This window comes from Ranitomeya variabilis, chromosome 7 (genome assembly GCF_051348905.1).
Source record: "Ranitomeya variabilis isolate aRanVar5 chromosome 7, aRanVar5.hap1, whole genome shotgun sequence".
NCBI classification, from domain to species: domain Eukaryota; kingdom Metazoa; phylum Chordata; class Amphibia; order Anura; family Dendrobatidae; genus Ranitomeya; species Ranitomeya variabilis.
Genome location: NC_135238.1, coordinates 19,361,157 through 19,387,021, shown reverse-complemented (window position 1 = coordinate 19,387,021; position 25,865 = coordinate 19,361,157). Strand labels below are relative to the sequence as shown.

General features: G+C 42.5%; 1 protein-coding gene and 1 long non-coding RNA gene across 11 annotated transcripts in view; one reads left to right on the top strand and one right to left on the bottom strand.

Moving 5' to 3' along the window:
• The window catches only part of LOC143785491 (uncharacterized), a 161,535-nt gene that overhangs the window by 64,431 nt on the left and 71,239 nt on the right, over positions 1-25,865 (bottom strand). The gene's annotated exons all lie outside the window — the stretch shown is intronic.
• Positions 1-25,865, top strand: part of CACNA1H (calcium voltage-gated channel subunit alpha1 H) — a 417,575-nt gene that overhangs the window by 369,511 nt on the left and 22,199 nt on the right. For all 5 annotated transcript variants that reach the window (XM_077274375.1, XM_077274377.1, XM_077274373.1 and 2 more), the window contains exons 26-27: positions 19,231-19,382; positions 20,465-20,574. In XM_077274375.1, the coding sequence (XP_077130490.1) occupies positions 19,231-19,382; positions 20,465-20,574 (262 nt within the window). The remainder of the gene's footprint in view (positions 1-19,230; positions 19,383-20,464; positions 20,575-25,865) is intronic.

Here is a 25,865-nt window from a genome sequence, read left to right as displayed (position 1 = left end):
CGGTCTATTAGCTCCAAAATAACTTGCCCAGCATGCGAAGACGGCAGAACCATCAGGGATTTCAGAACGAGTTGTTAATACCTAAATACAATTGCAGCTGTATATGTAATTTTAGGTCACTTCTCCGGTGGTCTCCTGGGGGAAGCTTATCAAGAAGAGCTTCGCAGTGTGATACTATCTGGGTGATTGTCTTTGGAAAGTGTTTATTGCAGAAAGGCTTGAGATGTAATGGGATAGGACCAGCACGACTGCACAAGACAACGCCGCAAGACATCCTTCAAATAACACCCCCCCACCCAAAAAAAAAGCGCTTCACCAGGAAAAAAAAAGAAAAAAACAATTGCGAGAAATTATCCTAAATAGGTTGAAGGGATCCCCAGACAAGCGGCCGCATTATAATCCGTGCAGGGTGACTGCCTCCAAGCAAGGGCAGGACGACAGCATCTAAGTGGGAGAGGGAATAAGAGACTTGATTGGTTTTGATTTTAACCTTATGAATCTCCTTCTTCCACTTACAGACGCTTTACGTTCAGTCTTTAACCTCTTCAAGTACAGGAGGCTCGTGGATTTCTGCCATCTCATAGAATAGATCGAGGAAAACAGACCCGAGCTACTAAATGAAGATATTATGAATTTAGTGAGGAATCAAGAAGGCCACCCCCCAGCAAATATTTTGAGGGCAGCTCAACTTTTCTGTACTTATTCTGCACAGATCATAATAGTTAATCAATGTCCAAAACACAGCGATGGTGGTTCTACATTGACTGCTGTATATTTCATAGAGACTCCTAAAACAACGTAAGCTATGCAATGTAATACCAAAGTGGACCTCCAAGTCATACTCTGACCAATATCACCTAGAGTCCTAGAGCTGGACTTTTTAGGCAATTGAATCTTCTAACCTGTGGATCTCCAGAGTTTTGGTTCATCTTATCTTTGATTCTTTTGAGCTTTCACACGTCTGAGCTCTAGATTGTCTAATCTTTTATTTTTGATCTTTGGGTCCTCGGTGCTATGGACCCTCTGAAATTTGGCTTTGGTAAGTATAGGATTCTCTTAGCCTTGGATCTTCTAAGCTTTGGCTCCTCTCATGTTTGGCTTCTCTGAGCCTGGATTGCTGTTAACGTTATATGCTTTGAACTTTAAAGCTGGCCGTACACAGTAGATGGCTGTCGGATGAACGATGCTTTGGCCGATCGTGCAGGTGAGAGCCACCTCAGCCAACACTCCCACATACAGAAGCGCCTGCTCGGCCGAGTCCTCTTGTGTTCTATATGAGGAAGCCTCCAACTGACATGTTGTTTGGCGGCTTATCTCAGAGAAACTATGCAATCTCCAGTCTGAATTCGGACATGTTTGATTGACATCTTTCCCAACCATCAGTTGGTCAGTGCCCCCATACACATTATACTGTCAGCCAAACCTGTTGAGCTTTGAATCCTTTGAGCCTATGTTCATCTGAGCTTTGGATCCTCTGAGGTTTAGTCTCTCCGAGCTTTGGGTCCGCCTCTGAGCGTAGAGTCCACTGAAGTTTGGATCCTCTGAGCATTGAGTTTTTACAGCTATAGATCCTCTGAACCTTGAGTCTTCTGAGCCTTGGATCCTCAGACCTTAGGCTTCTTTGAGCTTTGGATCCTCTGCCTTTTAGGTCCTTTAAGTTTTGAAGTTTTTGAACTTTGGATACCCTGAGCTCAGGGTTCTCACAGCTTTAGATCCTCTGAGCCTTGAGTCTTTTGAGCTTTGGATACCCAGAGCTTAGACTCCTGTATGTTTTGAAACCTTTGCATTATAGGTCCTTAAGCTTTGAATTTTACAAACTTTGGATCTTCTGTGCTTTGTGTCCTCCTGTGAGCATTACATACTCTGAATGTTGGGTTCTCACAGCTTTAGATCCTATGAGCCTTGAATCATCTGAGCTTGTAATCCATTATGCTTTAGTTTTTCTCAGTTTACGATCGTCCCAGCTCTGGGTTCTTTGAGCTTTGGCAACTACGAGCTTTGGATCTTTTCTAAAATGAACTTTGGATCCACTAAGTTTTGATTCCTCTGAGCTTTGGTTCTTTAAGCTTGGATTCTTTGAATTTTGGCTTTTTTGTTAATAACCTCTGACCTTTTGGTCTTCTGAGTTTTTGAGTATTTAATCTTTAGCTCCTCTGAGCAATGGACCATCTTAACTTAAACTTTGCTCTTCGGAGCTATGAATCTTCTTTGGGTTTTTAAGTCTTTTGATGGCTGGATCTTCTGAGCTTTGGCTCATCTGATCTTTACATTTTCTCAGCTTTGTATAATCTTCACTTAGTTTTTGTTTTATCTTTGGATGTTCTAAATATTAGATCTTTATGTGTACATATAGAGCCCTAGACATTATGTTCTTCTGTGTAAGCCAACATAACTAAATGAGAAAAATAGAAAAATAGCACAAAGCTAAATTCTAAGGGATAAAAAAAACGGGCTAAAACACATCAAAAGGAAACAAAAGGAACATGAAGTTCTTATTTATTACATAATTCATAAGTGAAAATTAAAAACAATAAGAAACATATGCCAGAGCATGGATCCATTGTATGAATAGTCCTACTGCGGAACACGAAGCCTGATAAGATAGCAAAGAAAACTAATATGATACACCTGAAGCGCCAAGTTCAATGAAAGTACTGTGTGCATACAACAGAATCTCAATAATGTGATATCTGCATGAAAAAGATGGCAAAAAAAGAGGACACACACAAAGAACAATGCAAATGTGCTACATGACTCTGTACTGCTGGAGTACCCCAGCGGGTAACGCGGCCTGCTGGTGCAGCTTCGTTGGGGGTCATTCAATTTAAGCATTGACTTTCATGTAGATGCCAATATTTCATAGTTTTCAGAAGTCGGGGCCCCAGCACGGAGCGGCATTCCAGCTTATTTCTGAATGTCACATTTTTGTGGAGCAATATTCGTGGACGCACTGATTCATGTAATGGCGTCTCCTTGTCCCATAACTCTGTCTTAGTACAAATAGCTGCTCTATATCTGCAGGAACGTTCTGTCGGGGATGCGGAATAGAATTCACACTTGGCTTATTTAATACAGATCTGTTTCTTCATTCACAGTGACAGCGGCATCACACATAATCAGTAAACACTTTAGTGGTAGCGCTCGATCGGACCGACCTGTACACTGCATCCAGTCTTAAAAAAGCAATGCAGACTTAAAATTATCTACCAAAAGACGCCCAAGTTATAGCAGCATCGTCCATATCAATATATACAAGTAGATATATAACCTATACCAGCTGTACGAATATAATTATATACAGGAGATTCCCAGGTTATACCGGCTGTACGAATATAATTATATACAGGAGATGCCCAGGTTATACCGGCTGTACGAATATAATTATATACAGGAGATGCCCAGGTTATACCAGCTGTACGAATATAATTATATGCAGGAGATGCCCAGGTTATACCGGCTGTACGAATATAATTATATGCAGGAGATGCCCAGGTTATACCGGCTGTACATATATAATTATATACAGGAGATGCCCAGGTTACACCAGCTGTACGAATATAATTATATGCAGGAGATGCCCAGGTTATACCAGCTGTACGAATATAATTATATGCAGGAGATGCCCAGGTTATACCGGCTGTACGAATATAATTATATGCAGGAGATGCCCAGGTTATACCGGCTGTACGAATATAATTATATACAGGAGATGCCCAGGTTACACCAGCTGTACGAATATAATTATATACAGGAGATGCCCAGGTTATACCAGCTGTACGAATATAATTATATGCAGGAGATGCCCAGGTTATACCAGCTGTACGAATATAATTATATGCAGGAGATGCCCAGGTTATACCGGCTGTACGAATATAATTATATACAGGAGATGCCCAGGTTATGCCAGGTGTACATATATAATTATATACAGGAGATGCCCAGGCTATACCAGCTGTACATATATAATTAAATACAGGAGATGTCCAGGTTATACCAGCTGTACATATATAATTATATACAGGAGAGGCCCAGATTATACCGGATGTACATATATAATTATATTATAATACTCCACAGAGGACACAGTTGATTAATCCCATAAAAATATATCTTTATTAAATACATTTAAAACAACAGTACATAGAAAAGGTACAGCAGGACCCAATGGGGCTAGTAGGAAAACACTAGTGTCAATGCACAGAGCACATTGGGCCATGGGGTCATACCACCGCGATAATAAATACTTCAATGCTAGTACCATACCACATAAAGTGGATATCTAAATGCATATGGGAGCACATCAATATTAAATAACCATCCTGAAAACAATAATAGTATCGTGCAAATGCACATAGATAAATCAATTAGAGCCACTGGTGGCAATCAAATAGGACCTATAAAACAATTTATCTTTCCCGAAGGAGTTACCTGATGTGCGTCCGCGGTGGAGAGACCCCAAGCCTACCCCGACGCGCGTTTCGGAACACCGAAAGTGTTCCTTCCTCAGGGGGTGTGATATGGACCGATAATGGCAGCATTTATATGCCGCCGTATCACACGCGTGTTTCCGGTTCCGGATGGCAGCGGCGCTTCTGGATGGCAGGGTATGCAGGCGGCGCATTTTGCGGCGTTCGGGACTTCCGATACGGCGGCATATAAATGCTGCCATTATCGGTCCATATCACACCCCCTGAGGAAGGAACACTTTCGGTGTTCCGAAACGCGCGTCGGGGTGGGCTTGGGGTCTCCCCACCGCGGACGCACATCAGGTAACTCCTTCGGGAAAGATAAATTGTTTTATAGGTCCTATTTGATTGCCACCAGTGGCTCTAATTGATTTATCTATGTGCATTTGCACGATACTATTATTGTTTTCAGGATGGTTATTTAATATTGATGTGCTCCCATATGCATTTAGATATCCACTTTATGTGGTATGGTACTAGCATTGAAGTATTTATTATCGCGGTGGTATGACCCCATGGCCCAATGTGCTCTGTGCATTGACACTAGTGTTTTCCTACTAGCCCCATTGGGTCCTGCTGTACCTTTTCTATGTACTGTTGTTTTAAATGTATTTAATAAAGATATATTTTTATGGGATTAATCAACTGTGTCCTCTGTGGAGTATTAGGATTTCTGTTTTACAGTTGTCCCTTGACTTAGTCCTAGCATACACACATTTAGCACCATTATAGGTGTCTATTTGGCTTTAATATCATGCGTGTTCCATGTGTGTAAAAATGCATGCCGCAATATTATTTTCATTATATATAATTATATACAGGAGAGGCCCAGGTTATATCAGCTGTACATATATAATTATATACAGGAGATGCCCAGGTTATATCAGCTGTACATATATAATTATATACAGGAGATGCCCAGGTTATACCAGCCGTACATATATAATTATATACAGGAGAGGCCCAGGTTATATCAGCTGTACATATATAATTATATACAGGAGAGGCCCAGGTTATATCAGCTGTACATATATACCGTATATACTCGAGTATAAGCCGACCTGAGTATAAGCCGACCCCCCTAATTTTGCCACAAAAACTGGGAAAACTTAATGACTCGAGTATAAGCCTAGGGTGGAAAATGCAGCAGCTTCCGGTAAATGTCAAAAGTAAAAATAGATACCAATAAAAGTAAAATTAATTGAGACATCAGTAGGTTAAGTGATTTTGAATATCCATATTGAATCAGGAGCCCCATATAATGCTCCATGCAGTTTATGATGGCCCCATAAGATACTCCATATTAAAATATGCCCCATATAATCCTGCATAAAGGTTAATAATGGCCCCATAAGATGCTCCATAGACACATTTGCCCAATATAATGCTGCACAAACGTTGATTATGGCCCCATAAGATGCTCCATACAGACACTTGCCCCATATAGTGCTGCACAAACACTGATTATGGCCCCATAAGATGCTCCATACAGACACTTGCCCCATATAGTGCTGCACAAACACTGATTATGGCCCCATAAGATGCTCCATATAGATACTTGCCCCATATAGTGCTGCACAAACGTTATGGCCCCATAAGATGCCCCATACAGACACTTGCCCCATTTGCTGTTGCTGCGATAAAAAAAAAAAAAATCACACACTCACCTCTCGTCGCTCAGGCCCCCGGCACTTTCAATATTCACCTGCTCCTCATTACGGCGCCGCTCCATCTTCAGCGTCTTCTGCACTGACGTTCAGGCAGAGGGCGCGCACTAACCACATCATCCCGCCCTCTGACCTGAACGTCACTGCAGAAGATGCTGAAGACGGAGCGGCGTCCGGAACAGGGAGCAGGTGAATATCACGCAGCGCTCCCCTCCCCGTTATACTCACCTGCTCCTGGCTCGGTGCAGTCCCTGGTTCCCCAGCGCCGCAGCTTCTTCCTGTACTGAGCGGTCACTGATACCGCTCATTACAGTAATGAATATGCGGCTCCACCCCTATGGGAGGTGGAGCCGCATATTCATTACTGTAATGAGCAGTACCATGTGACCGCTCAGTACAGGAAGAAGCTACGGCGCCGGGGAAGCAGGGACATGCAGGGACCATGCCAGGAGCAGGTGAGTATTATTAGACAGCCCCCGCTCCCCCTTCCCTGCCGACCCCTGGGTATGACTCGAGTATAAGCCGAGAGGGGGACTTTCAGCCCAAAAAATGGGCTGAAAATCTCAGCTTATACTCGAGTATATATGGAATTATCTACAGTAGATGCCCAGGTAATAACTCGGTTGCATTTGACGTAGACACGGGAACCGGTTTAAGTAAAACGGCCAGACTGGTCTCTTAAGGGGAAGGTGCCATGATTTTTAATTTTGTATTAATAATTATTGGTTATATAATCAATTATTTTTAATACAAAATTAAATGTACAACTTTAATTGTTTTGTTTTTATTCATTTTTATTTCAGCCACTGGGGGCTGCCATTTTTATCTGGGAGTGTGTAATTATCTGAGCACAACAGTTATATACCTCAAATAGGGCAGCCCCATAAACCATGCCTCAAATAAAGGAAATAATCGGCCTTTCAGTGCAGGAGAAAGAGAATAAACAGTTCAAATAAGGGCACTTTAGTGATGGTCCAGTACCCGCAGGCTGGAGAGCATCAGTATACCAACTTACCTCTACACAGTGTGCAGTAATGATATAGCTGGGAGCAGCCAGTCCCACCCATCTCCCTGACTGCTTGTGAATCCATCCCTTTCCACGCCCTATTCACACTGTCAGCACCATATGTGCTGGAGCGTGCTTGGATTTTGAAAATTGCCACAGCTAGAAGACATTGAGAATGCATTGTGTTCACACAGTCTAAGGGGATTTGTAACAAGTTATCATTTAGCTTACTGATCGGTTGGTCCGGTGACCGCTGGGACCCTCACCAATTGGCAGAATAGGGAACTTTAACCCATTGTTGCACAATAGTGAAGCAGGTCAGACCCTCAGATGCCGCTCCATTCATTCACTGTGCAGCTGCCCGATAAAGCTGATGGCAAAACATATCTTGATTCCTTCACGTATTTTGCACGTTGCCAAATGCAGACAGAAAATGTCAGATTTAAATGCTGGAGCGCTCAGTATAGTTTCCACAATCAGAGGATTATTCATCTCTTCACTATTGTTTAACGGGAGAGAAAAAAAAAATCTGAGATTTTCTCAATAAAAGTAGAGCACGGCCTCAAAAACCCACAAGGAGCCGCCAGAAGTGCGATTGTTTCGCTAAAAATAAAACCACAATCATTTGTTTTCTATTTCAGAATTTGTGAGCCGCATTGTATCGCGCTCAGTAGCTGACACCCTCCTCGCGCCTCGTCACCAAAGACCCTGATAAAGAAGCCGCTGCACAGATTTATCTGACGAGGATTATTTACAGACCGATCACAATTGTCACATAGTAAATAGCCTAACGCCTAATAAAAACCATTCTCCTCGCTCATCCGGAAGAAGGGAAAAGTTTCTCCTTCGTTGTGACACTTGGAGATTCTGCATCTTCTACTTTTTGTTCCCACGATGGCACAGCATCGAAGGGACAACGGTCCACAACAACATGGCTGCCGCACTATCTGCAGTCAGGCTGCACCACGTTTATGTGGATAATGGTGGCACGCAAAGCCAAAATTTTCCTTCACAGCCACACCATTCCTCTCCTCCGCCCAGCGCTTCTTGCACCTCTTCCACAAGTTTAGGGAAAGTTGGGATGTAGAAACATAGAGTGGGGCCTGTAAGTAGACGGGAGCCAGGTCTGGTTGGTCATGTGCCATGACTTCCATTTAATAGTGTTGTAGGCCTGCCCTGTATACAGATCATTGTACAGGACGAGGAGGTGAGCTGTGACATCTATTGTGTATAGAGGTGTTATCAGTCATTGTACAGGCGGAGGAGGTGAGCTGTGACATCTATTGTGTATAGAGGTGTTTTCAGTCATTGTACAGGAGGAGGAGGTGAGCTGTGACATCTCTTGTGAATGGTGTGGTGGATCCTGTGTTATGTACTGTATATAGAGGCGTTATCAGTCATTGTACAGGAGAAGGAGGAGGTGAGCTGTGACATCACCTATTGTGAATGGTGGATCCTGTGTTATCTACTGTGTATAGAGGTGTTATCAGTCATTGTACAGGAGGGGGAGGTGAGCTGTGACATCACCTATTGTGAATGGTGGGTCCTGTGTTATCTACTGTATATAGAGGTGTTATCAGTCATTGTACAGGAGGAGCAGGTGAGCTGTGACATCACCTATTGTGATGGTGGATCCAGTGTTATCCACTGTATATAGAGGTGTTATCAGTCATTGTACAGGATGAGGAGGTGAGCTGTGACATCACCTATTGTGAATGGTCGATTCTGTTTTATCTACTGTATATAGAGGTGTAATCAGTCATTGTACAGGAAGAGGAGGTGAGCTGTGACCACCTATTGTGAATGGTGCATCCTGTGTTATCTACTTTGTATAGAGGTGTTATCAGTCATTGTACAGGAGGAGAAGGTGAGCTGTGACGTCTATTGTGAATGGTGTGATGGATCCTGTGTTAGCTATTGTGTATAGAGATGTTATCAGCCATTGTACAGGAGGAGGAGGTGAGCTGTGACATCACACATTGTGAATGGTGGATCCTGTGTTATCTACTGTATATAGAGGTGTTATCAGTCATTGTACAGGAGGTGGTGAGCTGTGACATCTATTGTGAATGGTGTGATTGATCCTGTGTTATCTACTGTGTATAGAGGTGTTATCAGTCATTGTACAGGAGGAGGAGGTGAGCTGTGACATCACCTATTGTGATGGTGGATCCAGTGTTATCCACTGTATATAGAGGTGTTATCAGTCATTGTACAGGATGAGGAGGTGAGCTGTGACATCACCTATTGTGAATGGTCGATTCTGTTTTATCTACTGTATATAGAGGTGTAATCAGTCATTGTACAGGAAGAGGAGGTGAGCTGTGACCACCTATTGTGAATGGTGCATCCTGTGTTATCTACTTTGTATAGAGGTGTTATCAGTCATTGTACAGGAGGAGAAGGTGAGCTGTGACGTCTATTGTGAATGGTGTGATGGATCCTGTGTTAGCTATTGTGTATAGAGATGTTATCAGCCATTGTACAGGAGGAGGAGGTGAGCTGTGACATCACACATTGTGAATGGTGGATCCTGTGTTATCTACTGTATATAGAGGTGTTATCAGTCATTGTACAGGAGGTGGTGAGCTGTGACATCTATTGTGAATGGTGTGATTGATCCTGTGTTATCTACTGTGTATAGAGGTGTTATCAGTCATTGTACAGGAGGAGGAGGTGAGCTGTGACATCTATTGTCAATGGTGTGATGGATCCTGTGTTATCTACTGTGTATAGAGGTGTTATCAGTCATTGTACAGGAGGAGGAGGAGGTGAGCTGTGACATCACCTATTGCGAATGGTGGATCATCTGTTATCTACTGAATATAGAGGTGTTATCAGTCATTTTACAGGAGGGGGGGAGATGAGCTGTGACATCACCTATTGTAAATGGTGGGTCCTGTGTTTTCTACTGTATGTATAAGTGTTGTAATTCATTGCATAGGGGACCGTGAGCTGTGATATCACCTATTGTAAATGGTGGCACCTCTGTTATCTTTATATACCATGGCATATAAAAGTTTGGCACCCCTGGTCAAAATTACTGTTATTGTGAACAGTTAATCAAGTTGAAGATGAAATTACCTGTAAAAGGCCTGGAGTTAAAGATGACATGTTTTCTTTGTATTTTAGGCAAAAAAAATATATACGGTAGTCATTATTTTCATTTTAAAAATTACAAAAAGGAAAATGGGCGGATGCAAAATTTTGGGCACCCTTGAAGATTTGTGTGCTCAGAAAACTTTGACCAAGGTTTCAGACCTCAATAGCGAACGAGTCATAACTCTAACAGGAGAATTATCGTTAGGAAAGGCCAGGTGATGAACATTTCCCAGCTTTATACAAACCCAGCCTCCTCTAACCTTAAGCAAAAAAACCAGCAGCCATGGGTTCTTCTAAACAGCTGCCTAGCACGCTGAAAATGAAAATGGGGGAGACCCACAAAGCAGGAGAAGGCTATAATAAGACAGTGAAGTGTTTTCAAGTTGCCCTTTCATCAGTTTGAAATGTAATTAAGAAATGGCCATTACCAGGAACATTGGAGGTCAAGATAAGGCATGGAAGACCAAGCAAAATTTCAGAGAGAGATGATTGTAGGATTGCTAGAGAGGCAAATCAGAACCCCGCTTGACTACAAAGGAACTTCAGAAAGATTTAGAAGACTTTGGAGTTGCGGTACATTTTTCTACTGTTTGAGCCACCTGCACAAATATGGCCTTCGTGGAAGAGTTATCAGAAGAAAACCTCTCCTGCGTCCCCACCATAAAATTCAGCGTCAGAATTATGCAGAAGAACATCTTAACAAGCATGATGCATTTTGGAAACAAGTCCTGTGGATCAATGAAGTTAAAATAGAACTCTTTAATCACAATGATCAAAGTTATATGTGGAGAAAAAGGGCCCTCACAGTCCCCTGATCTGAACATCATTGAAAATCTGTGGCTAGACCTCAAAATAGAAGAGGATGCAAGACGCCCCATGAATCTCGCAGAACTGGAAGAATTTTCCAAGCAGGAATTGAAAGACTCTTGTCTGGCTACAAAAAGCACCATGCAGGGTGCCCAAACTTTTGCATTAGTCCATATTCCTTTTTTTAATTTTTACAATGTAAAAGATGAAAAAATTTAATTATTTCGCCTAAAATACAAAGGAAATGTGTCATCTGTCACTTCAGGCCTTTTAGAGATCATTTCATCTTCAACTTGCTGTTCACAATAATAGTAATTTTTACCAGGGGTGCGCAAACTTTTACATGCCTCTGTATGTGTCAGACTTCTGTAAGGCGCAGTTTAAAAAAGGAAAGCTGAGCTCTGATTGGTTGTTATGAGCAACAAAGAGCGTTTTTTTTAGACCCTTTTGATGGCGTTCTCATCATATTGGTCCCGAGGAGCAGTAATTCCCGGATTACCGACCTCCTGTCATGGGACTGCTGCGTGGTGTAGAGTCCCTGATCCCAGTGGTAATGCCGCATCCTCAGTCCTTGTAATACAATAATCCACATCAGACGGCTTCACCTGTTTCCATCCAAACTCAATCATGTCCCCCCGGAGATAGATCTGCAGGGAGTCTTCAATGCTGCATGTTCCATGAAAACAATAGATCTGCTCTCCCCGGGAACATCATCAGCTCGCCTGCCGCAACTAATATTTCCATTTCAACTCGTGCAGCGTCTCCTACGCGCTGAAATTCCTTCAATTCGGCATCCGATATTCCAGAAAATCACTTTCCAGAATGTTCACAGATCCCATTTATCAAAATTGTCCTTGTTGCCCATAGGAACCAATCAGAGATCAGCTTTAAAGTCTTAAACACGTCTGAGAAAATGAAAGCAGAGCTGTGATTGGCTGCTATAAGTTTTAAATTTTTGAAAGTTTTGGAAATCTACTGATGAAATCGGATATTGGGACAGATCTAATTTTTTGACAGTGCAGATTTCAAGGCATTTTAGCCAGTTTGGTGTGCATCCATTCCACCTCATTGGCAATAAAAAAAAAACCAGTTCTCACCTAGCGTCATTGCCGCAAGGAGTGTAGCAGACATGCTTCCTATGCTGTGTGTGGCCCATAGTGACATCATTGTGCCTTCTGCGCAAAGCCCAAGGATGATCTTCACCACAGCCCTCTCCACCCCACACAGTATGATGCCCCGACAGACTGCCCCAAGTACTGACTGATAACTACTATATATATACAGTTGTGCTCAAAAGTTTACATACCCCGGAAGAATTTTTGCTATCTTGGCCTTTTTTTCTGAGAATATGATTGATAACACCAAAACTTTTTCTCCATTCATGGTTAGTGGTTGGGTGAAGCCATTTATCTTCAAACTACTGTGTTTTCTCTTTTTAAATCATAATGACAACCCAAAACATCCAAATGACCCTGATCAAAAGTTAACAAACCCCGGTGATTTTGGCCTGCTAACATGCACAGAAGTCTACACAAATGGGTGTGAATGGCTACCAAAGGTAACATCCTCACCGGTGACCTGTTTGCTTGTAATTAGTGTGTGCATAAAAGCTGAGTGAGTTTCTGGGATCCAGACAGACTCTTGAATCTTTCATCCAGCCACTGATGTTTCCTAATTGTGAGTCATGGGGAAAGCAAAAGAATTGTCAACGGATCTACGGGGAAATGTAGTTGAACTGTATAAAACAGGAAAGGGATACAAAAAGATATCTAAGGAATTGATAATGTCAGTCAGCAGTGTTCACACTGTGATTAACAAATGGAAAATCAGGGGCTCTGTAAAAACAAAACCACGGTCAGGTAGACCAACAAAAATGGCATCCACAACTGCCAGGGAAATTGTTCAGGATGCAAAGAAAAACCCACAAACAACATCAGCAGAAATACAGGACTCTCTGAAAACTAGCGGTGTGGCTTTTTCAAGAAGCACAATAAGGAGGCACTTGAAGAAAAATGGTCTGCATAGTCGAGTCGCCAGAAGAAAGCCATTATGTGCAAATTCCACAAAGTATCTCGCCTTCAATGCCCAAAACAGCACAGAGACAAGCCTCAAAACTTCCGGAACAAGGTAATTTGGAGTGATGAGACCAAAATTAAATTTTTTGGCCACAATCATAAACGTTACATTTGGAGAGGGGTCAACAAGGCCTACGATGAAAGGAACACCATTCCTACTGTAAAGCACGGCGGTGGATCGCTGATGTTTTGGGGATGTATGAGCTACAAAGGAACAGGAAACTTGGTCAAAGTTGAAGGAAAGATGAATGCAGCATGTTATCGGCAAATACTGGATGTAAATTTGCACTCATCAGCCCGAAAGCTGCGCATGGGACGTACTTGGATGTTCCAACATGACAATGATCTAAAACACAAGGCCAAGTCGACCTGTCATTAAGCTACAGCAGAACAAAGTGAAGGTTTTGGAGGGGCCATTTCAGTCTTCTGACCTCAATATCATTGAGCCACTCAGAGGAGATCTCAAGCACGCAGTTCATGCTAGACAGCCCAGGAATTTACAGGCTTTACCATCTGAGAAAATAAAGAACCTCATCCACAACTACCACAAAAGACTTCAAGCTGTCATTGATGTTAGAGGGGGCAATACACGGTATTAAGAAATGGGGTATGTGAACTTTTGATCAGGGTCATTTGGATGTTTTGGGTTGTCATTATGGTTTAAAAAGAGAAAACACAGTGGTATGACAATAAATGGCTTCACCAACCACTAACCATGAGTGGAGAAAAAGTTTTGGTGTGATCATTCATATTCTCTGAAAAAGGCCAAGAAAGCAAAAATTCTGCCGGGGTATGTAAACTTTTGAGCACAACTGTATACTGTATATGGATGTAGCAGAGTGGAATGTGTGAAGGCTGGTGAATTGGCCAGTCAAAATGTGAAATGTAGCTGGAATAGATACTGCCTCTGTCAGTGAGTGTCTTTGGTCAGTCGGTGTGTCTGCTGGAATATTGGATGTATACCTGCTGGAGTATTGGATGTATACCTGCCGGAGTATTGGATGTATACCTGCCGGAGTATTGGATGTATACCTGCCGGAGTATTGGATGTATACCTGCCGGAGTATTGGATGTATACCTGCCGGAGTATTGACCTGCTGTATGTGCTGTAGTTGCCACCAACAGACGCACAAGCCTGTTGGTGGCACTGGGCGCACAGATGCTGGTGAAATCGAGATGTGAAGGCGGGGGGCGGCTGTGCGATGCAGTATGACACGGTTTCCAGCCTGGGTCTCGTGCAGACGGTACCCTGGACTTCAGACTAATACATTTTACCTGCACTGATACATTGTAGCAAACCATTAGGACAGAATTAAGATTTGTGATATGGACATGTGTTGCTCACAGGGGTTTATCCAAACTAGATTCACTTGTAACAAACCCACAGCTGTGAGAAGTTTTCAGTCTGTTCAGCATCTGGGCAGAATGTTTTCATTCACTGACAACAAGCAGAGTTCTTGAAATTGATGAGAAAATGAAACATCTTATATTGGAGAGTAGCAGAACTCGCCCATCTACACTATATGCTACACTGTTGGGGGCGCACGAATCCCCCGCACACCAGTACGATGATTGTCAGTTATCATCATTCTCAAACTTTCAGTTTTTCATAATAATTGAATGGAAACTTTTTAGCGATTTTACAGGGGGCTTTTAGGACACGGACACGGCCCCCGTCTGGACCACGTGAGGAGGCCGCAGACAAGTGATGGATGGATATAGATTTTACTGCAGAGGAAGGAGAACGATTTTCTCGCAGTTAATGGCGTTGTCAAACACGCGTCAAATATTTTTGGACAGAATTGCTCCAGGATATTTCAGTCTTATAAGTGGAGGGCAATCACTTCGGATTTAAAGGGGATGTGACGTATAATTTTATAAAAAATGATTCTTCTTAGGCTTTGGAATATTCCTGATATGAAATCAGTCACATTAAAGCTTCTGGATTTTCTGACAAGTCAATATGTCAAGAGCATCTAAAGCCTAAGATCTACACCTGCGGTACTGGGTCCATGTACCACCGGGAGTACGCTCCATGCCTTAATGCAGGAACATCTGTTATCCTCATACTGAATAGGAGATGGGTGAAACTCGTAGAACCATCACCAGGATGATATTCAGCTCCTCCAATCATCAGAACTGGTCACCATTATCACCAGACCATAAGAATGGACCAATAATTGGGTTTAGTCACCGGCTTTAGAGTCTAATCGAACTGCAGTCAGAATTGAATTATTAGGAAATGTCTAGTGTCAGTTTCCCGCAGGTGAAGGATTTCCGGCTCTCAGTCACGTCGTAGGCCGTCTCAGAAAGATGTGTGGTGTCCTTTGTGTTGTGTATTGTCCAATGGTATCCATGTTTTCTGGGATCATGCTGTGCTTAAATCATGGCTGTGCCACTCGGAGATGTGACCATGACAAGCCACGTAGGGAAGATAGAATAGGACAACTGCAAATTCTCCAGCTTTCTGCTATGTGGATCATGCCAAAATATTTAGGGGCAGAGCAGACTGTGAAGAGGCCACAGAATGGTCACCATATATCTGTGAACGTAGTCACAAGACTATTAGAAAGCTTTGAGAGTTGGTCTATACCCTCCTCGGCTACGTCTCCCCGCAGATCGCGCAGCCTGTGATAAGCTTTGCATGACTTTGAGTTCGTGTTCTGCATGAAAGTCATTCCATGAACTTCGGAGAGATGACCATGTGATCTAGTTCTTTTGGGGCAAGGATGTGTAATGTTTGGTATGAACCACAGGCTGACCATACATGGTGCAATCTTGATAGGACAATTTCTGGAGCAAGAACGATAGACCTTGAACGGTGAAATGGCTCACCTTTATCCAAATGACATCCCTATATGTCATGGAAGGTCATCTCTCTCAACAATACCCATTGTCATGATTTGGGCTTGTCAGAAGGGTCTCAACCTTAAAGCCTTGCCCCACATCGTACCCAGAAACTGTCCAGAGACCAATCTTTATGTTTCCATCTTGAGAAACTGATGTGATTTAGCAGCTAGTAATGTCAGTACATGGAGGCAACGTTGGCATGAAGCCTCTTCTCTTCAGTGAGGAGAGGGCATCACGGCCACCCTGGATTACCACAATTCAGAAATCTATCATTGACAATTTATCTTCTGAAGTGGATGCCCAATGTTTTATCAGATCTTCTGAAGATCTATTAGAAATTTACTGTCTATGGTTGGCCATATTAAGAAATCTCCGTCATTGGCACCAGATGTGGTCACCTTGCCCCTCACTCGATCTAGTGATCATCTTATTGTAATGTTGCTAGATGTCTCAGAGTTTTAGACCTAAAATAGTTTTGTAAATTAATAGTTTAGATTTGTGTACACAAGCTTTAGGGTACAGTAGTTAAGGCCCAGGTGCCAGGACGGAGTCCAGCTGAATACACGAAAAGTCAATTATCTCAGAGATTTAGTCGTAAGGTAAAATGATGATCTCCAGGCAGAGGAGCTTTCATCTCTTTTGGGTAATTACTTGTCTTTTTCTCTTCTCCAGAGCATTAAAAATACATTATCTCCGTGCAGTTACCGACCGCAGAAGCTTAGGCAGATCAAATGATGAAGCATTTATGTTCCTCCTAAAATACACTGTAAATGTCTGACAATCCAGAGAGATTATAGACGTTCCAAACTTTGGGATGACACAAAACTAACAACAATAATGATGGTCACATTGAAATAGAAATAAAATGATAACATTCCTGGATCACGTGTGGTCTAATCAGACAGCTCTGAAGTCTTATGTATTATTGCACTAGTGTATAGCCCCCTAGTCCCAGCAGAATAACCATGTCCTACAAGTCCACAATACTAGCCCCAAAAGAACAAAGAAAAGGATGAATACATTTTCCTACAATTGAGAGGCTCCACAGTCCTAAAACACAGTCTCTTGATCCAGAAAGGTCAAGTGCTCAGCTCCACAGTCCTACAAGTGCACAGCTCCACAGTCCTACAAGTGCACAGCTCCGCAGTCCTACAAGTACACAGCTCTGCAGTCCTACAAGTACACAGCTCCGCAGTCCTACAAGTACACAGCTCCACAGTCCTACAAGTACACAGCTCTGCAGTCCTACAAATACACAGCTCCACAGTCCTACAAATACACAGCTCCGCAGTCCTACAAGTACACAGCTCCGCAGTCCTACAAGTACACAGCTCTGCAGTCCTACAAATACACAGCTCCACAGTCCTACAAGTGCACAGCTCCACAGTCCTACAAGTGCACAGCTCCACAGTCCTACAAGTGCACAGCTCCACAGTCCTACAAGTGCACAGCTCCGCAGTCCTACAAATACACAGCTCCGCAGTCCTACAAATACACAGCTCCGCAGTCCTACAAATACACAGCTCCACAGTCCTACAAGTACACAGCTCCGCAGTCCTACAAGTGCACAGCTCCACAGTCCTACAAGTGCACAGCTCCACAGTCCTACAAGTACACAGCTCCACAGTCCTACAAGTGCACAACTCCACAGTCCTACAAGTGCACAGCTCCACAGTCCTACAAGTACACAGCTCCACAGTCCTACAAGTACACAGCTCCATAGTCCTACAAGTACACAGCTCCACAGTCCTACAAGTGCTCAGCTCCTCAGTCCCATAGTTTAATTTAACATATCCTCTACCAATCCCCAAACAGCTTGAGCACAACTTTTACTTCCGTCCTTCCTAATATGTGCTTAGTGCAATTTCTCTACAATGAAGCTAAATTTTTGGTGATCAGGAGATTCCACTAGTTTCTGCCAGCCATGGGCATAAAGGTCATAACCCAATTGTGCCCTACTTTACCACGAGGAGCATAGTCAGGCAGATGCATTGACAACTAAGAAGCATGGCAGGGCTCCTCTGTGTCATGAACCCTGCAGATTGCACTCCGGGACCTCCGGCAGCTGCAGGCTGATTCAGGCTTGTATATGCCCCATGTATATTTGGGTGCTTGAGGAGACCTGCACAATGTCTTACCATGGTGCTATTGTGCAGCGCCGCCGACATGTCATGTTCCTTGTCAATGTGATGCCATTCTTTTCGTAGAAACAATTGCGAGGTAATTTCACTGGCATTCACAAAAGCGAGCAAAGTATTTCCGGAAACACATTGAACTCCTTTTTTTTTTGTCCACTTGAGCTTGTTTGTCCGGGCACATTAACTGCATATTTAGCTACTGTCAGGGTAGGGTCACACGTAGCGGGCACAGGTCAGCCTCTGTCATACCTGCAAAATATGTACAGACATAAGTGAGAAATGTTAAACCTCACGTCATTGCAGTTTTTGGCCCGTTGTTGTTAGATGTGTTTTTTCTCTAAAGAAATACTTCTGAGGAGACTCCATCATGAGTCAGAAACGCATCCTCATATACAAAACATATATAATAGTGACCACCATAGCAAACTCATGAAGATTGTCCACCATGAGTAGTGGCAATCAGAGTGCCTACATGAATAGCGCCATCCAAACTGGATAAGCTTTCTCCATAGCTCCCATACAGCAGAGGAGATGACTACAAACATGTGGGTGCAGGTGAAATGGGGACCACCCAACCACTGGACAAGGACGAGGTCACTGAATCACCAAAACCAAAGGCCGAGGCATCAAACCACTGAGTGGTAAAGACTCGTGATGATCACCATGAATAGTGCCATCCCCAACAACTCCATGGCTAGTGCCAAAGTGTCTTCAGCAATAGAGCCATCCAGAGTTCCCACACGAGTTGTGCCAACTAGACCTCCAATATAATTACTGCAGAATTACACTGCTGCCATTAATAATGCCATCCCGAGCCCCTATATGGATAGTGCCACAAATAGTGCCCGCATTCAATGAGAATCCAATTACACACACATTCATCTCTGCTATATCTGTGCTCTCATCACGGGGATAACCCCATAACTCTGGTTTAATGGTGTACCTTTTAGGTTAGCCTAGCAGTATGTACTATCTGTATATCTGTCTATCCATCTTGTCCGCCATCGGTCTGTCCTGCTTCGTCCACCAGCTGTTTGTGCTTTTTTCATGTCTGACATCCACATGTTCCTCATCGAACTGCTAATATTTCACTTTGCGGCTCTCACATTTTTCACACAGAGGCCCAGAGGAGACCATACTACGCGGACTATTCCCCGACCCGGAAATACATACATTCAATGTGCACCAGCCACTACCTGGACCTCTTCATCACCTTCATCATTGGTATCAATGTTATCACCATGTCTATGGAGCACTACAACCAACCCAAGGTAGGTGGCGAAACAACGCTGTAGACCACACTATGAAACGCTTTCCATTGAAAACCTTTTCTCACCCTTTGAGGCAGAATATAGGGAGGACTTGTTGATTTAATAGCCCTCTTCCACCAATCATTCCTGCCTAGGCTGCGTAAAGTGACAACCAGATCTGGCAGAAGAACTGGTAGACCGCCAGGTGAACAGTAGCCTTCAGCTTCCTATCTCATATCTTTCCTATCACCATATGGGTCTTCTATTCACAGTTTATATAGCTAGGGTAGGAACTGATGACGATTGGGACCCCATTTATTATGAAATGAAAGTCAACGGATAGTCATTTGGAGATCTAATCCATCTATAGTAAGAAGGGTTTGGCCTCCTTTGCATGTAGATGGCTAGTCTAACTCCATAGACCAATAAAAAGACCATATACGTGTGGGGGCTAGTGGGACGTAGACTAAACCAACAATGGACACCATGGACAAGGACATGGAAGCAACAGACCCAAAGACCAAGGCATCAAGTAACAAGGACCAAGGCCAAAAACGTTCGGACATGTAGAAGAGAACTTGGCACTCTTGAGCGTTCAGATTTTCAGTTCCTGGTGACTGGGGCCATTTTTCTGCTCTTGTAGAGAGGGCACCTTGGTAAATTTAATAACAAAAATACCAAGCGATGGATGGCATGTTGCTATGGGCTGTATTTCTGATTATTTAAAGATTATTCAGATAAACTTGGCATTCTGATCACCACGAAGATAGTATGTCAGTGCTGGAGTTCCGCTTCTGCCCCCCATCTTGTACAACCATGTTGTCATGCATAATTCATGTAGCCTTTCGTGTCGGATTACGTAAATGATCCTGCCAATCCATCTGCTTCTCATAATATTTTGGCCTCATTTGCTGTTTTTGAAGTATTTGGCCAGACGATAACAAACAAGAAGAGAACAGAAGAACAAGTTCTGGTGCGATTACACACATCCTCTCTATAAGTGGGGTCACGCGGTTCAAGGAAGGGTTTAATCTCAGCAAAACCAGATGGGATCATGTTTATGTGAAAATAACTAATCTCTCCATGTTCATGTTTTCTTCTAGTCACTGGAGGAGGCTCTGAAATACTGTAACTACGTCTTCACCATCGTCTTTGTTTTTGAAGCTCTGCTCAAGCTGGTTGCCTTTGGATTTCGAAGATTCTTCAAAGACAGGTACAGTGCAATTATCACAGCACAGCCAAAGAGCGGAGAATGAGGAGCGATTACATGTACAGCTGATACATCAAAGAGGGGGGAAGTGACGTCTAAAGTACTGCCCCCTATGTACAGAAATATAACTACTATAATACTGCCACCTGTGTACAGAAATATAACTACTATAATACTGCCCCCTATGTACAGAAATATAACTACTATAATACTGCTCCTATGTACAAGAATATAACTACTATAATACTGCCCCTATGTACAAGAATATAACTACTATAATACTGCCACCTATGTACAAGAATATAACTACTATAATACTGCCCCTATGTACAATAATATAACTACTATAATACTGCCCCCTATGTTCAAGAATATAACTACTATAATCCTGCTCCTATATACAAGAATATAACTACTATAATACTGCTCCTATGTACAAGAATATAACTACTATAATACTGCCCCTATATACAAGAATATAACTACTATAATACTGCTCCTATGTACAATATAACTACTATAATACTGCCTCCTATGTACAAGAATATAACTACTATAATCCTGCTCCTATATACAAGAATATAACTACTATAATACTGCCCCCTATGTACAAGAATATAACTACTATAATACTGCTCCTATGTACAAGAATATAACTACTATAATACTGCCCCTATATACAAGAATATATCTACTATAATACTGCCCCTATGTACAAGAATATAACTACTATAATACTGCCCCTATGTACAAGAATATAACTACTATAATACTGCCCCTATGTACAAGAATATAACTACTATAATACTGCTCCTATGTACAAGAATATAACTACTATAATACTGCCCCTATGTACAAGAATATAACTACTATAATACTGCCCCTATGTACAAGAATATAACTACTATAATACTGCCCCTATGTACAAGAATATAATTACTATAATACTGCCCCTATGTACAAGAATATAACTACTATAATACTGCCCCTATGTACAAGAATATAACTACTATAATACTGCCCCTATGTACAAGAATATAACTACTATAATACTGCCCCTATGTACAAGAATATAACTACTATAATACTGCCCCTATGTACAAGAATATAACTACTATAATACTGCCCCTATGTACAAGAATATAACTACTATAATACTGCTCCTATGTACAGAAATATATCTACTATAATACTGGCCCTATGTACAAGAATATAACTACTATAATACTGCCCCTATGTACAAGAATATAACTACTATAATACTGCTCCTATGTACAAGAATATAACTACTATAATACTGCCCCTATGTACAGAAATATATCTACTATAATACTGCCCCTATGTACAAGAATATAACTACTATAATACTGCCCCCTATGTACAAGAATATAACTACTATAATACTGCTCCTATGTACAGAAATATATCTACTATAATACTGCACCTATGTACAAGAATATAACTACTATAATACTGCTCCTATGTACAAGAATATAACTACTATAATACTGCTCCTATGTACAAGAATATAACTACTATAATACTGCCCCCTATGTACAAGAATATAACTACTATAATACTGCTCCTATGTACAAGAATATAACTACTATAATACTGCCCTATGTACAAGAATATAACTACTATAATACTGCCCCCTATGTACAAGAATATAACTACTATAATACTGCCCCTACGAACAAGAATAAAAAAGTTTTGAGGATTTTCATTTACATGACTGGCATTACTCTTAGTATTCTGACACTGTAGTCTACTATAATTTTGTGATTGGAGATTGCATAAAATAGTGAGACGAATGCCTGTGTGACAAGTTCTCTGTTCCTCTATGATAATCAGTGCCCCAGAGCTGCTGATCTGAATATAGAGATGCGGGTAAAGGCGAGTAGTTAGCTGTGACTTCCGGCCATGAATGTTTTGACGTGTGGTCTTCAGGTAATCAGTGCTGCAGCATCGTCCCCCTCTCTTTTTGCCCCGTGCAGCGCTGCAGGGGTCCCCGTCCCTCCATATTGTGGCTTCTTTATGCCTCTATTACCAATGAATACAATTTATATGGTACTGAGCGCTTTGTAAAGCTGAGAGGATATCATCAGAGCTGCCTGTGCCCGGGGAGATGCCATGAGTCACTAACCTTTTTATTATCCAAATCAACCCTGAGCGGTTATACTGCAGAGCAGAGGATGGCGGTGCCGCACTGAGCCAGGGGGTTTAGTGCATGCGGAAAGGCACCTTGAGACGGTAAATGTTGAGAATAAATACTGGAGCTTTGTAAAGTGAGACGAGTAACACTGGGATTATCCCAACCTACAGGACATTACTGCCGTCACCTACAGCAACTATAAATGATGAAAACCGCGGTATTAGTAACGTCGAGCCCATCACAATTATATGACCGCACTTTGAGTTGATTTTTCAGTACTTGAAAGTCATCTATCAATCTTTATGGGATAGAATCAATGGTGGCCAAACGTATTTCCCCCAAATAATTATTTTCAGGTAGAATTAACATATTTTAATGTAAATTCCCCTATAACAGTGTCAGAAAAGAGGCCGTGAACCATGTCAGAACCGTTCCCCTATAAACAGTGTCAGAACCGTTCCCCTATAAACAGTGTCAGAACCGTTCCCCTATAAACAGTGTCAGAACCGTTCCCCTATAAACAGCGTCAGAACCGTTCCCCTATAAAGTGTCAGAACCGTTCCCCTATAAACAGTGTCAGAACCGTTCCCCTATAAACAGTGTCAGAACCGTTCCCCTATAAACAGTGTCAGAACCGTTCCCCTATAAACAGTGTCAGAACAGTTCCCCTATAAACAGTGTCAGAACCGTTACCCTATAAACAGCGTCAGAACCGTTCCCCTATAAAGTGTCAGAACCGTTCCCCTATAAACAGTGTCAGAACCGTTCCCCTATAAACCGCGTCAGAACCGTTCCCCTATAAACAGTGTCAGAACCGTTCCCCTATAAACAGTGTCAGAACCGTTCCCCTATAAACAGTGCCAGAACCGTTCCCCTATAAATAGTGTCAGAACCGCTCCCCTATAAACAGTGTCAGAACCGCTCCCCTATAAACAGTGTCAGAACCGTTCCCCTATAAACAGTGTCAGAACAGTTTCCCTATAAACAGTGTCAGAACCGCTCCCCTATAAACAGTGTCAGAACCGCTCCCCTATAAACAGTGTCAGAACCGTTCCCCTATAAACAGTGTCAGAACAGTTTCCCTATAAACAGTGTCAGAACCGCTCCCCTATAAACAGCGTCAGAACCGTTCCCCTATAAAGTGTCAGAACCGTTCCCCTATAAACAGTGTCAGAACCGTTCCCCTATAAACCGCGTCAGAACCGTTCCCCTATAAACAGTGTCAGAACCGTTCCCCTATAAACAGTGTCAGAACCGTTCCCCTATAAACAGTGCCAGAACCGTTCCCCTATAAATAGTGTCAGAACCGCTCCCCTATAAACAGTGTCAGAACCGCTCCCCTATAAACAGTGTCAGAACCGCTCCCCTATAAACAGTGTCAGAACAGTTTCCCTATAAACAGTGTCAGAACCGCTCCCCTATAAACGGTGTCAGAACCGTTCCCCTACAGTGTCAGAACCGTTCCCCTATAAACAGTGTCAGAACCGTTCCCCTACAGTGTCAGAACCGTTCCCTTATAAACAGTGTCAGAACCGTTCCCTTATAAACAGTGTCAGAACCGTTCCCCTATAAACAGTGTCAGAACCGTTCCCCTACAGTGTCAGAACCGTTCCCCTACAGTGTCAGAACCGTTCCCCTACAGTGTCAGAACCGTTCTATAAACAGTGTCAGAACCGTTCCCCTATAAACAGTGTCAGAACCGTTCCCTTATAAACAGTGTCAGAACCGTTCCCTTATAAACAGTGTCAGAACCGTTCCCCTATAAACAGTGTCAGAACCGTTCCCCTATAAACAGTGTCAGAACCGTTCCCCTATAAACAGCGTCAGAACCGTTCCCCTATAAACAGCGTCAGAACCGTTCCCTTATAAACAGTGTCAGAACCGTTCCCTTATAAACAGTGTCAGAACCGTTCCCCTATAAACAGTGTCAGAACCGTTCCCTTATAAACAGTGTCAGAACAGTTCCCCTATAAACAGTGTCAGAACCGTTCCCCTATAAACAGTGTCAGAACCGTTCCCCTATAAACAGTGTCAGAACCGTTCCCCTATAAACAGTGTCAGAACCGTTCCCTTATAAACAGTGTCAGAACCGTTCCCTTATAAACAGTGTCAGAACCGTTCCCCTATAAACAGTGTCAGAACCGTTCCCCTACAGTGTCAGAACCGTTCCCCTATAAACAGTGTCAGAACCGTTCCCCTATAAACAGTGTCAGAACCGTTCCCCTATAAACAGTGCCAGAACCGTTCCCCTATAAACAGTGTCAGAACCGTTCCCCTATAAACAGTGCCAGAACCGTTCCCCTATAAACAGTGTCAGAACCGTTCCCTTATAAACAGTGTCAGAACCGTTCCCCTACAGTGTCAGAACCGTTCCCCTATAAACAGTGTCAGAACCGTTCCCTTATAAACAGTGTCAGAACCGCTCCCCTATAAACAGTGTCAGAACCGTTCCCCTATAAAGTGTTACATGGTGCCTAACTTTACATAGGTATAAAATCTTTGCTGCCTGCTGTCACCACTAGAGGGCACTCACTACATACATATTTATACAGGTCCTTTGAAGCCAATGGAGCCGGCTCCTCCTAGATTAGAGATCTGTAGAGTATGATTGTATTGTTATTTTGGGGGGAGTTTGTGGATTACTTTTGTCCATTGTTTAGTGGTCTGGGTATCATTTATTAAAAGGATTCGCCCTACTGAGAGTCCGATGTTTTTGCTAGTTTTCCCAACAGCGCTCCCACAGGGACCTGCAGGTATAACAACTCACCATGCTAATTTATTTGAGCTCCGATATTTGCCGATAGACTAAATCACAACATTACGTTACGTTCCACCAGTTCCAGTCTCGGCGCATCATATAAGGGGAGTCTCTCCTTCTGGAGGACTCAGCACATTCATACAATACAATGATTTCAATGAAACCGTGTAATACTTTGTTTCCCCAGTGGTGGCGCTGCAGGGGAACTAAACACTTACTGCCACAATCTCCACAGATTATAGATGATAATTTCCGATGAAAAAAAATCTTTATTTTTTCTTTTGTTTTAATTCCAGACCAGTGAGATTGAAGTTTCTACATTATAAGAATGTTAGAATTTTCAGAAACCGTGTAAGGGAGTCAATAAACATTTGCAGTATG